This window comes from Trachurus trachurus (genome assembly GCF_905171665.1).
Source record: "Trachurus trachurus genome assembly, chromosome: 6".
NCBI lineage: Eukaryota > Metazoa > Chordata > Actinopteri > Carangiformes > Carangidae > Trachurus > Trachurus trachurus.
The window spans coordinates 22447591-22461647 of NC_139897.1; the positions used below are offsets into that span (position 1 = coordinate 22447591).

The 14057-nt window shown below is 45.1% G+C and overlaps 1 protein-coding gene across 1 annotated transcript in view; it reads right to left on the minus strand.

The window, feature by feature from the left end:
* Positions 1 to 837: 837 nt before the first annotated feature.
* Positions 838 to 14057, minus strand: part of zcchc14 (zinc finger, CCHC domain containing 14) — a 30722-nt gene continuing 17502 nt past the window's right edge. Inside the window, exons 6-11 of the mRNA XM_083974249.1 lie at positions 8923 to 9147; positions 8087 to 8179; positions 6372 to 6492; positions 5966 to 6118; positions 3146 to 4531; positions 838 to 1267 (exon numbers count right to left, since the gene is read on the minus strand). Of these exons, the coding sequence (XP_083830375.1) occupies positions 1212 to 1267; positions 3146 to 4531; positions 5966 to 6118; positions 6372 to 6492; positions 8087 to 8179; positions 8923 to 9147 (2034 nt within the window). The 3' untranslated portion in view covers positions 838 to 1211. The remainder of the gene's footprint in view (positions 1268 to 3145; positions 4532 to 5965; positions 6119 to 6371; positions 6493 to 8086; positions 8180 to 8922; positions 9148 to 14057) is intronic.

Consider the following 14057-nt stretch of genomic DNA (forward strand, 5'->3'; position numbering starts at 1 on the left):
TTTCTATTTGGTTATAAAAAAGTCTCACGTTAATGTGGATGAATCTCCGCTACCCACACTTGTTAATGGGCCCATTTTCGATAAATATATAGTTTTGTCTCTATCGTTATTTTGTTATTATTAGTGGTGGCGGAAATGCTGGTCGAGCCGCCCAGCGTTTCTTTACTTTCGGTTTCTTGGCGAGTCATGAGAATAACGCCGCCGAATCGCCGTTTATGGTCAGAACTACGACGGTACGTGATCGTCTTTGAACCTCTGACTTTAATTGTTGATGAATGAAAACATGAGTCCGTCTTGCACCGGTCAAAGAATTTCACGGTGCGCGCGGAGGCTCATAAATGTAGTGTGAAAACGCTTAGCTTTTCCAAAACTCCTCGTTGTCCCTTTAAAAACACTTGACTCTTTATTTTCAGAAAGTAAATTAGCTGCAAAAAGAATGTAAAAACTAACCCAGAAACACCTCAGAAAATAAAATAACAATATTTTGAAAAGCATGTTTTCTGTCTCTTTACGATGTGAAATTGACAGTGGCAGTAAAGTTGCCTATGTTTTCCTGTTGTATCATAGTTGCCAAAAAATATATGTAAAGTAGAAATGTGAATATAATATACGATATATAGCTTAGAGTGTAGTATGGAAATGGGACACAGCCCTTGTAGGGTGAGATCTGTGGACAGAAGTGAATCAAACCTGATCAGAAGATGAGAAAACGGCTCTCTTCATTTCTCCTGACAAGGGAAAATAACACTGGAGCTGCTTTGTGCATTTAGAGACATGGACATACAGTTCATCCTATAGGAGTCCAGTCTTTCAGAATAAGAGCATGAATCAATTAAAGTGGGTTTTATGATTCAGAACAAGTTAAAATGCACTGAGACTCAGTCATATAGCTGGTGTTTCCTCTGTGGATGCCAGGCCTTACAAATCCCACCTCTCCTTGAGATCTGAGGAGGGATCTGTTCTCCATCTCCATCCTTGTCTTGTCTCTTTTATCTGCTGCAAAATAATCACAGAGGATGAAAGAAGGTGTCTGGATGTTTGGATCAGGAGGAGGAGGAGGAGTCTTGTCTCGCGTTGCCTCGTCGTGCACAGACGCGCACACTGGCTCTTCACGCAGGCACGTCGCCGTTCAGCTGCTGCCCAGCGTTCAGCAGGAACATGAGGTCGCTGTTGTCTTCAGGAGTCTTCAGATCCACTGGTGTTTCTGCTGGTTAGTCCCCTGAGTCCTTACTGTCGGAGTGAGGAGTGTACTTCAGCCGGAACGTCCCTGTGAAACATGGAAATAAGATGCTGAAATAATGAAACCCGAGTGCCAAATAAATTCTGTCACTTTTTTTCTAATCCAAAAAGTGTGACATTTCCACTTAAAACTAAAACAAAGTGGTTTGGAAAACTTTAATTTCCAGGTGGCTCTTTACATGTCTTGTAAAAGCAGAGATATTTTCAAATTGATGGAAACTGTGGAAGGAAAATGGATTTGAAGCGGACTGATAAAATAAGATAAGATAAGATAAGTAATTGTTTTTAAATGACTTGATTATACACAAGGGTTAGGACCATATAAGTTTTTTACTTCTTCCTACTCCCTTTCGAGCATGTTAAGAGTGTTTATTAATTTATTTTTTCTTTCTATTACTATTTGTGGTAACACTTTATAATAAGTACACACTATTAAGCATTAGCTAAGCATTAAATACTGAATTCATCATTTATAAACACATGAATACTCATTAGTATGTAGTTTATAAACACAGTTAAACATGTTTAACTCATCATTGATAAGCACTAACTGTGTTTATAAACTACATTCATTAGTAAATGAGTATTCATGCATTATAAATACAGAATTCAGTCTTTATTAATGCTTAACTAATGCTTAAAGGGACAACAAGGAGTTTCTATTTGGTTATAAAAAAGTCTCACGTTAATGTGGATGAATCTACGTTACCCACACTTGTTAATGGCTCCATTTTCGATAAATATATCATTTTGTCTCTATTGTTATTTTGTTATTATTAGTGGTGGCGGAAATGCTGGGCGAGCCGACCAGCATTTCCTTACTTTCGGTTTCGCGGACGCTGCCCGGCGGGTCATGGGAATAACGCAGCCGAATCGCCGTTAATGCTCGGAACTACGACGGTATCTGATCGTCGTCGAACCTCTGACTTTCATTCTTGATGAATGAAAACATTCTTGGCAAAACGTCCGTCTTGCGCCGGTCCAAGAATTTCACCGTGCGCGCGGAGGCTCATGGTAAATGTAGTATGAGAACACTTCGCTTTCCAAAACTCCTCGTTATCCCTTTAATAGTGTGTATTTATTATAAAGTGTTGTTTTGCTTTTTTGTGTGTGTTTTTTGTAGTTGTTGTTTGCTTTGTCTTCTGTCAGTTTCTTTATACATTCATGTTCGAAATACTTCTACTTTCAATACTTCTACTTTCTAAATACTTCTACTTTCATGTTTGAAATAAAGGCTTAACAATAATAATTACAGTTAAAGGAGCATTATCGCAAATCCAAATTCTTAATTCGGCCACTAGATGGAGCCAGGCGGAGCATATCAGATATAAACAAGCGGGCAGCTGTCAGAGAGAGAGAGGAGCCTCGTTTAGTCCTCCCCTTCTCCCCCTCCTCCTCCCTCCTCCCCCCTCCCTCCTCCTCCCTCCTCCTCCATCCTCCTCCCTCACCAGGCTGAATGAACGTGCAATCGCGGGAAAGGAAAAAGAAAACTCGCTAGTGGAAGCGGCAGCTCTACTCGCGCACAACCACAACAACGGCAACAACAGCAACTGTAACTTCCTCCTACAAATGTATGATCGTTGGTGTAACGTGCAGACCGCAGTGGGACGATTCAGTGACTGTAAGCAGCCTAACACTGCTACATTACAATTTACTGTTGCATTTTTCCGGTTCGGAGGTCGGATTTGCGAGTTCCGAGTGCAATCGAACGCAGCAAGCGCCGGCCGGCTTGGATCATAACAAAGACAAATGCTGCATTTGCCCCACGGACACTACACTGTTGGCGATTTTTTTTGTAAATTTAGTTATGGCTCCCCCCGACCTATCTTTTGCATATTTCAGTTTGTTTTATGCTATTACTGCTGTATTTGCGATAATGCTCCTTTAAATAGGGGAATAAACTCACCTTGCTGAGCTGAATCCATGGGCGGCTGTTTGCAGTCCTCTGCTCTGTGTCCGTTGGCGCCACAGTTATAACACGACAGACTCCCCGCCGCCCGTTTCTGGCCTCCGTTTCCCATGGTGCCGTGCGGGTGGTAGAAGCCGAAGCCGTGCTGCTGGTCATGTGACACGGGGCTGTGGCGGTAGAGCGGCGGCGGCGGCATCATCATGGGGTAGGAGAAGGGCGCGGCCGCGGCGCCGGCGCTGCTGGACGAGGCCAGCAGGGGGCTGAGGTGGAGCAGGGGTCCCAGCGTGAAGAGGGAGGGGCCGGCCGAGAACGGCTGCAGGTAGCCGGCCGCCGCGTATCCAGGCAACGCCCCGTAGGTGCCGCAGTTTCCCCGGCAACCGCACGAGCTGCAGACACACACGGAAGTGACGGCGTGACCGGAACTTTGATCCAACGACGAGGAGGAGGCGGAGGAGGACGGGGACGGGGAGGAGGGGCTGGAGGTGGGCTGGGCGGGGTAGTAAGTGTTGCCGGGCACCGCGGCCACGGGAACGCTGCCGGCGGTTGCCATGGAAACGAAGCCACCTCCACCTCCAGAGTTCCCAGATTGTGACTTCGTGGAGGGACAGGGGGAGGAAAACGATGAGAAGGAGGAGGAGGAGGAGGAGGAGGAAGAGGAAGAGAAGGAGGAGGAAGAAGAAGAAGAAGAGGAAGAAGAGGAGGAGGAAGAGGAGGAAGAGGAGGAGGAGAGGTGGAAGTGGAGCGGGGGGTGGGAGACGTGGTGGAGGCTGTTGGAGGTGGAGGTCAGAGCGGAGCTGGTCTCCACCATCAGACCCACGGCGCCCAGACAAACCCCCGAGTCCTGGAGCGCCGACGATCCGTCCACGCCGCCGCCGAGCGCCGGGAACAGGCTCTCCAGCCGCACGCCCCCCATCCCCGACATCCCCGACATCCCCATCCCGAGACCCCCGAGACCCCCGGGGCTGAAGCCTGCAGCCACCGCCACCGCCGCCGCCGCCGCAGCAGCAGCAGCAGACGGCAGCGGCTTAGTCCTGTCGTCCGTGCACAGCGGAGGGGGGCGGGGCTTGCGCGGCGAGGTCATGATGCGCGCCGGGTTGGAGACGGGGGAGAGAAGGGTCTGGGGGTAGCCGCCGGCCTGCTGCTGCTGCTGCTGCTGGTGGTGGTGGTGGTGGTGGTGGTAGGGGGGGGGCTGCGGCTGCGGGAGGCCGAAGGGGAGGTGGGAGGAGCAGGAGGAGAGGGGGAGAGGAGGAGGAGGAGGAGCGGAGTCGGTCTGGACGGGGAGGACCTGCGCCGTGGGGCGACTGGAGCCGGTGGCGTTCAGGATGAAGAGGCAGGACCGGTCCTTCTCCGGAGCCGCTCCCGCTGCGTCCGCACCCGACACACCTGAGAAAACACAGAGGGGGGGGGGGGGGTCTGCTTTAAACACCTGAAGTATCTTTCTGCTATTTCATTTCCTGAGTAATAAACTTCCTACATTTAAAGGGATAGTTCAACATTTTGGCAAATTCGCCCATTGCCATAATCCCTATAGAGAATGTGAAGCTGACGTCCACTTTGCGGTGTGGGACGTCCGCGCCATCTTTGGAGGAACGCAAACGTAAACAGAGAGTGGGGACTGGATTCAAGACCCAGATTTACTCCCTCCACTGACTTATCCAGACATCGTGAACTATCTCGTTTTTGGTATTAGTGCACAACTGCACATACTACTGTGGCATTTTTTTAAGCAGCAGCTGTCCCTCCATGATTACTTTTAAGCGACTTTGGGGAACTTTTTTTAGGGAGACGAGCAAGTGTTTACATTCGCGATCCTCCAAAGATGGCGCCCAACGTCCCACGGCGTGACGTAACTTCACATTCTCTATAGTGATAGCAGTAGGTTCATTACCTTTAATTATCGGTGCATGTTGTTTTTAGATCCGCGGGGCAGAGAAGCGAGCTGCTCAGAGCTACGGTACAGAGGCGAACGGTACTTTCGCCTTTTTCCTCATCAAACTCTTCAAATACACAATCCAACAACTCCAAAAGGCTCTTGTGGAGAAGCTGTGACCTGCACATTCACCACGTTACGAGATAATCATGTATATAATTATGTAAAATTACGACACATGAAACAAATAGTCGGAACTACTTGCGGGATTTGAAATCACTCCGCCCAGCAGCCGTGTCTGGAATGTAGTTCCGGCTACGCATTTGCCTCGAAAACAACTCTGTCTTGTAAGGTTACCTCATTATCTCATAGCGTGGTGAATGTGCAGGTCACAACTTGTCCACGAGAGCCTTTTGGAGTTGTTGGATTGTGTATTTGATGAGTTTGATGAGGGACAGAGCAGAGGACTATTGTCCCAGCTCTCGTCTCTATGGCACTATAACACAAACGGGCCCTTGACCTCTTGTTTATGACAGATTACACTACACAAATATACATGTCATAATATCATTATATAAAATGTAACATTATGTACCGCTCTATTGACTGATTTCTCGCCAGCTTCGTTGTAAACAAATGCACATGGCTGGGAGGAGGGTTAGCAACAAAGTGGAAAAGCGACCGAACTTGCATAGTTTCCCTTTAAATAACTGAGCTGTGCATTTGTTAATATACTGGGGATGTATACAATATACTGTCAGATAGAATCAAGTTGGAAGTATCTTTCTGCTATTTCATTTCCTGTGTAATAAACGTCCTACATCTAAAGACAAGAGCTCTAAGTTAAATTCCTGGGGATGGGATGTTGGTTTCTGATAAATGTTTGGGTTTTGTTGGAACAAAGTGATTTAAACTGCACTTAAACCCTTAAAAGTTTAGACACTTACGCCTGTGAACGTCTCTGCTCCTGTTGAAGGTGGAGTCGCAGCACAGCGGTGTCCGAGGGGAGCAGGAGGAGCTGGAGTAGCCCGAGGAGGAGCTGCTGTCTGTGGAGACGGGGTGATGGTGCGACGCCGCGTCCACCTCCACCCGCAGCTCTCCTGAAACACATTTCAGCACATCACCATCATAACAATCCAACAGTTTCACACTGTGCATCTGCTAATGGTGAATATGTTTATATATGTGCATTTGTGTGTATAAAGGGATGTATACGCATGTTTTATATCATTTATTTGTACTTTTTAAAATACATTTTCTTGCTTAAAATGAGAAAAATCTCAACTACTTGAACATTTTTCAATGTCACAAATGAAAAACATAAATAAAATGAAAACTAACATTAAATTTAACCCTTACCTGCAGTGGAGGTCGTGTGTGCTGAGGGTCCCATGTGACTAGAAGGCATCACCCTGGCGATGCCGCTGCAGGATCGCTTCTCCATCTTCATCTCCCTGCTAGAGACACAAAGAGGCTTATTAAACTGTACAAAAAAAGACAGAGGTGGCTGAGAGATGCATTTTTATATTTCTAAATATATCTAAAAATGGTCTTAGAAGCTTGATTTGTTAAAGGAATAGTTCACCAAAAAATGAAATTCAGTCAAGGAGTCCTGTATTGAATTTCCCTGGGGCGCGTGAACATTAGAGAGCAATACAGGACCGTTTGGGCTGTAAAAATGTCCTAAATTACGTTGTTTCGAGTAAACTCTGGACTATATCCCTTCAGGACACTTGGATTGCAGCGGACGAGCAGTAAGGAGGAAGATTAAAAGGTTTTTGTGTAGTTTTATGGACTTTTTTGTGTCGGGCGTTATTGATTCATGGGTCCCAGGTCTCCAGTTACACTTTGAGGAATAAATAACTACTCCAGAGTATTCATCAGCATGAGGGTGAGTCAATAATGACTGAATTTCATTTTTTGGTGAACTATTCCTTTAAGATTTTTAAATGAAAATGTCCTTTTAACGACCAGCAGGGGGAGACACTGTCCACTCAACAGGCTCCTCAGCATCCCAGCTGCTGCTCCACAAACACATCTGCAAACACGTCGCATGGAAAACCTCTGTAGGAACTTTCCATATTCATGTCTTGTTTAAGCATGCGCACACACACACACACACAGACACACAGACACACACACACACACACACACACACACACACTCTGTCACCTGCCTGATGGAAACCTGTTGATAATGCGGATGGAAACATGATTACAAGATAGGAACAGCAGGTTCACATGTGAGGAATGCAGGTATGTGTGTGTGTGTGTGTGTGTGTGTGTGTGTTTGTGTAATTAAGGGCGAAGGAGCATGAAGGTGCATTCGCTTGCACCTCGGTGTTTTTGTGGTTTTGCATGTTATTTCTGTCTGTTATCTCCTGCTAAGTACATCTTATCTCTCCGGACCACCGGCAGCAGGTTAACCATTGACGACATACAGACCGTTCCTGCTCTACATTCATTGTGAAGGCAGCAGCTGCACTGACACACACTAACACACATAGATCAATCACTTATATGAATGTTTTTACAGGTGGGAATAAAATCCAAATTGTAATTTATACATCACTATGCATGTAGACGTATCTTGCTCACAAACATCCAAAATCATGAGAATTTTAATTCACTCACAATTATGCAAGGAAGGAAAATTAAAATCCCACTATAATCTATCTGCTGGTCCAGATCTGAGCTCGCACATTGATAAAGTTTGTAAGGACAGAATGATTTTTTAGGAGCAATATCTGAGCTTTTTTTCCCCCCTCTAGTTCAAAATCTGCTCTTGTGATTTTCTCCAGATGCTCTGGAGGTTTCCGAGCACGTGAGAATGTGAGAGGAAGCACAGTGATCCAGTTTTGGCAAACAAGCTTCAAAGGGACACATACATGGAGAGTCTAACAGGATGACACTTCAGCTTTTGAGGTCACAACCAAACGTGTTTTGGCCTCGGTGGAGTTGTTGCACACAAGGGATAAAAACATAGTCAGCAGAGGCGATCCACTGAGGACAGGACAACATAGAGGCAGAAAAAAAGCTGTGATTTGTGATTGTTGTAGGTTTGTCCACTGACTTTTGTAGCTCGAGTTGGGTCTTGAGTTTCTTCTTCGCTCCTTGGGTCAAGTCGTATTTGTTGAGGTCCTCCTCTGTCAACGCTAAAAACTGGAGGTTGTACAGGAAAACACACAATCAGAACACACAGAGACATTAAAGAGAGGGAATTTGTTGTTTTCTGTTAAAGGGATAGTTCAACATTTTGGCAAACTGGCACATTGGCATAATCCCTATAGTCATAGCAGTAGGTTCGTTACCTTTAATTGTCGGTGCAAGCTATTTTTAGAACGGCGGAGCAGAGCCGCGAGCTGCTCAGAGCTATGCTACGGAGGCTAATGGGATTTCTTGGTTTCCCTCATCAAACTCATCAAATACACAATCCAACAACTCCAAAACGCTCTGGTGGACAAGTTGTGACCTGCACATTCACCACGCTATGAGATAATAACGTAACGTTACGAGATGGAGGTAAATTCATGCAAAACCACTGATGCGTGTTCCTGTCGGGGGTAGTATTTCATCAAGCAGTCTCTGCATTTGCCTCTAAAACAACTCCGTCTCGTAACGTTCTGTTATTATCTCATAGCGTGGTGAATGTGCAGGTCACAACTTGTCCACCAGAGCGTTTTGGAGTTGTTGGATTGTGTATTTGATGAGTTTGATGAGAGAAACCAAGAAATCTCTGAGCAGCTCGCGGCTCTGCTCCGCCATTCTAAAAATAGCTTGCACCGACAATTAAAGGTAACGAACCTACTCCTAAAACTATAGGGATTATATAAGGCAATGGGCCAATTTGCCAAAAAAAATGTTGAACTATCCCTTTAAATGTCCTATATAAACCAATGACCCACCTCCTCCATGGTGAGCTGCTTGAAGACGGGGTAGTACTTATGGAGCCGAAGCTTACGGAGCCAGTCCAGGATGCCGTTCTGCTCCGGGGTGTTGGGCTGAGACTGAGACGACGGGGACTGACTGTGGGACTGGGAGCGGGACGACTGGGAGTAGGACAGGGACAGAGAGTGGGAGTGGGACGCCGGCTGGGAATTGGACAGGTGAGGCTGCTGTGCGCCGCCGGACTGGCCGCTGGGTTGCAGGTGAGGGTGGTGCTGCTGGGAGTGCTGCAGAGGCTGGGAGTACGCGTGCAGCTGGGAGGAGCCGTCGCCTCCGCCCGCCAGGGGGGACGGCAGCGCCGGAGGGAGGGAGCAGAGCTGCGGGGAGGGCTGAGGAGGGAGAGGAGGCGGAGGGAGGGGAGGGGGGAACGCCGAGAGGTGAGGAGCGGAGCGGGTCAAGACGGAGCTGTGGGTGCTGACGACGGGCTGGATGCTGGCCACTCGGTACACCGCCCTGGGAGAGGAGACACCGTCAGAGGAGGAGGAGGAGGAGGAGGTTAGAGATGCACCGATCCAGTTTTTCCGATCCAATCCGATACCGATACCTAGGCTGAGCGTATCGGCCGATACCTTTTTTGTATAGTTTTATTGTTTTATTATTTTTATATGCAAGCATTGTGAATGTAGCACTCTAGTTTATTTATGTACCGTTGGTTTTATTCTATTGGTTTAGTTTTTCTCTGTATCGAACCACTGCGCACATAGCACTTTAACTTAAGAGCTGCTGGTTTGATTGATATTGATTTTATTGATTTATTTGTATAGAGTGGAAGCACCCTTCACTGTTTTGAATGTGTGTTTTGTGTGTTTTGTGTATGCAGTGGCTCAGAGCCCAAAACAAATTTCCCTATAAAGTACAATCCAATCCAATCCAATCCGATACCGATCCGATACTACTGTTGAATGAATGCACCGTGTACCTTGCCATGTGAGTGAAGGCATCAGGCTTGACATAAACATTTAGCCTTAAAAAAAAGGTAAAAAATTAACACAGATATAAATGTATGTACTTAATATTATTTATTAACACATAATAAAGTGTAGATTAGCAGCAAAAAGAAATAAATAACACTAGATCTCTGTAACTGTATTGCTGTGTATGATATTAATAAAAAAGAAATGACTGGATCGGAGCCGATATCCGATCCCAGTATGGGATCGGTGCATCTCCAGAGGAGGAGGAGGATGGACAGAGTAAACTATCTTACCTGTTTGCTCCTCTGTACTGAAGCATGCAGCCGAGATCTGAGAGGAAAAACAACAAAAGCATCAGCATCATTAGAACAACACAGTCTCAGTCTCTCATCGACCAAACAACAACGACGACACTGTGAGTCCTCGGATCAAATGCAGATGTTTCCACAGAGCGAACGCACGCACGAAGGCACGCAGGCTGCTGCTGCTGGTATCCAGTGTGAAAGTGAAAGTGAATCATCACAGTCCGCACATCTCAACCCAGTCCAGCGCCTAAGGGAGCGATGTGTCAGACGGCGCTGTAGCTACACAACACAACACGACCATCAGCAACATACCGAATGAGTGATGTTCACTCCTCCGGTGGAAATCAGACGCTTGTAAACATCTTTGACCACCATCGACCCGGACGCCTCTATAAGCCCAAACAACCACAGACGAACCCGGTGCAGTGTGAGTTGTAAACCGGACGCAGACTCTGAAACTGTGATATTAACGTGATGATGATTTGATTTAACTCTGGAGGCCGAAATGTTGTGTTTTCATAAAATAAATGTTTTTTTTTAGATGAGAGAGTAAATCATGGTTGAACCAAAAGGTCAAACTTGTGCAACTGTGTCAGTTTTTCTCCTCTTCTCTTTCTCTGATCCAAGTTTATCTTGACTCATTTAGCAAAAAGAAAAAGAGTCCAAATATTTGTCCTAAGCAGCTGGAAAGTCTAGTATTTGTATTTGTGTTGGTTATGTAAGGCCTATAATTCTGTGACACTGCAACAAGTCATTGTCAGCTTTCATATTCAGGGTATCAGTTCTCCTGTTATCTTTTTTCAAATGGTTAATAAAGATAAATGCAGCTTTAGAGACATTTGCACTCACTAAAGTCCAAACTCTGATGAGGGATGGATAATGACGTCACTGACATGTAAGGTTGGCTGCATCCTGTGCTGTCAAGTGTCGTCAAAATGATTTTCCTACTGGTCCCGACCGAGCCGGAGTCTCCCCGATCCTGAATCATAATGATATCAAATCAGGCTGCATACCTCCCACAGAAAATCCCGCAGTGGATAGTGAGCTCTATCCACCGCCATTTATTTCGTTTTATGCTGTTAAAAAGTGTGGACCATGTATGAATGTATGTTATTATTAGGCCTATTATTTGATATTATTACATTATATGTTCTTAAAATAGATCCATGGAGCACACACCAGAACAGCTACTATAGTGTTATGACATCTATCGTCCTCCACAGGTTTTTGTTTTTCATCTAAAATCACGTTTGATCTCGCAAGTTTTCTGTGAGATCTCGTGTCTTGAGACCCCCTCCCTCCCCGCACTGTGAAATAGTTACTATAAACTACCTGTGTGTCCAGTGTGTGTATGTTTGGTGAATTATAATGTTATAAATCGGTTCTTATTACAAGCTTTAAAGTCGCTACGGGAAACCAAGAGTTTTAACCAGCCTGTGAAGTCAAATGCAAATATAGACAAATGCAAATAAACACTTCTAGATCAGTATTGTTATTATTATTCCAAAACGTTCGCTTCATTTTGTTCCTGTCTGACAGAAGTGTGACTGCTGAGTGTTTATTGAAATGAAGCCATTAACCAAAAACGCCAGTGAGCCACGACGATCCAACGCTGTGACATTACGGCGCTAATATCCAGCTCATGAAAGATGGACTGTGATTAAACTGTGGTGGCGCGGGGCCCAGCTCCGTGTGTCTGTGGCTGCGCATTACAGCAAAGTTATAGACACATTCATGTTATCGCTGCTACCCCGGGGTCTCCAGTGAGTCTGGCTCGCGCGTACACACACACACACACACACATAAACACACAAAGAGGTATAAACAGATACTAAATGTACAAGCACACAGAGAAACACACTGCACCGCCAACTATAAATACTCTCTGGGATGAAGTCACACTCACAGAACTGAGTACACACACAAACACACACACATCCTCACACACACACACACACGCACACATCAACATGAGGTCACCACACTCTAGGCTTCCCAACACAAACATGCCACGCTGAATTCCCACACCAGACTAAAATAGACCTCGTCCGCTGCTTCCAACACCTCCAAAACACAAACTGAAAATCCTGCCTGCAGCCTCACCTCTCTCACCTCGTCACCGCCACCAACCAGGATCCAGAATCACGGCCTTGTCCTTTCCACTGCCTTTTCTTTTTCTTTTTCTTTTTTCTTTTTTTTTTTTTTAAACTCTCTCCTGTCCAAACCCCAGAGCCCAGACATGACATGAACTCTTTTATCTCCTCTCTCTTTCCCTGCATCTAAGAATAGAGATCTCATCTTTTATATCCCTTGACCTTAAAGACTTTGCTGCCTCACTCTCACAATATCAGCGCTTCACATCTATCTGACGATTCCCGCTACATGTTGTTTTTCTAAAGCAAATGAAACTCCAATAATGGACTTACTTGAGCTGGAGGAGGAGGAGGAGGAGGAGGAGGAGGGGGGGGAAGAAGAGGTGAACGGACAGGTCGGGGCTACAGGAGCTGTGGGAGGGGAGGAGGGTAAGGGAGGGAGGGAGGAGGAGGAGGAGGAGGAGGAGGAGGAGGAAGGAGGGAGCGAGGGAGGACAGTTGGGTGAGAGAGGCCTGGTGGAGGTGAAGAACAGCTGGACGCTGTGGTGCTGGAGGACGTGGCCGGGCAGCGCTGTCAGACTCCTGGGGGGAAGGGGGGGGAGAGAGAAAAGACGGACGCTGTGACTTTGACTCCACATCACATCCGAGTAGCATCATTATAGGATACCTTGTTACCTTGACAACAGTGTTGGTGGTAGATGAGAGACTGTAGCTGAATTCAGTATCAGTCATGCTCACCGGTAACTAATAGTACAAGTTGCTACTGTAATACACTCAGGTTTTATTTATTTAACCTTAATTTTACCAGGTTGTCCCTTCAGATTAGATCTCTTTTCTCGAGGGAGAAACTGGTGCACAACAATTATAAAAACAATTGACATAACAATACAAACATTTCATCATTCAAGAATAGCAGGTGCACATTTCTGTTAGTTTATGTTTTAAGGTTAGTGATATACTCAGTTTATATCACTTCTCACTCTAGTCTTAGCTTTTTTAAAATATATTTATTCTTACAGTAATAGATTTTTTTGTTCAGGTTGGTATTGAAAATAAGACTTTCATTCATTCATTCATTACATGGCTTCAAATTGCTTTGTTTTTACCATCTATATGACACTAAACCTCTTGAAACTTTGAAACAGCTGTTCACTTGCTGTGTTGTTGTTGTCTTATCTATACGATATTGTGTTGTTAATATCTGTCTTGTTCTCTCAACATCATTGAAAATGAGGGCTTGCTTTCAATGATTCTCAAGATTAAATAAAGGTTAAAAAAAAAGGCTGTACATAGGCCTACAGGGACGGGGAGTGTTGTCATGCTTAAACTGTCCCTTCACCTACAGCAGTGGTTCCCAACCTGGGGGACGGGACCCCCCAAGGGGGGCGCCAAAGATCCAGGGGGGGTCGCGAAGCCCTCTTGATTTTAAGGGGTTTAATAATTTTTATGTAATTAAAATGTTAAATAAATGAGTAGGCTAAGCATTTAATTCATATATGTGACAAAATCAACTAAATTCAAGGGCCACATTAAACATTTATTTGTGTTTTTAAATAGATAAACAAATAAATTATAGGCCTATATCAATAGATGATTGAATATCAACAGTTTTAAAACATTAAATACATAATATACAGCAGGGCAATATCAGTCACAATGAATTTGAAAAACAGCATGGAACAATGAGAAAAAACCTGTGTAAAATTACAACATATTCTTCAGAAGTTGTACTTTTAAAAACACAATTATGTTTTTAAAAGTACAAGTTCTGAAGAAATATGTTG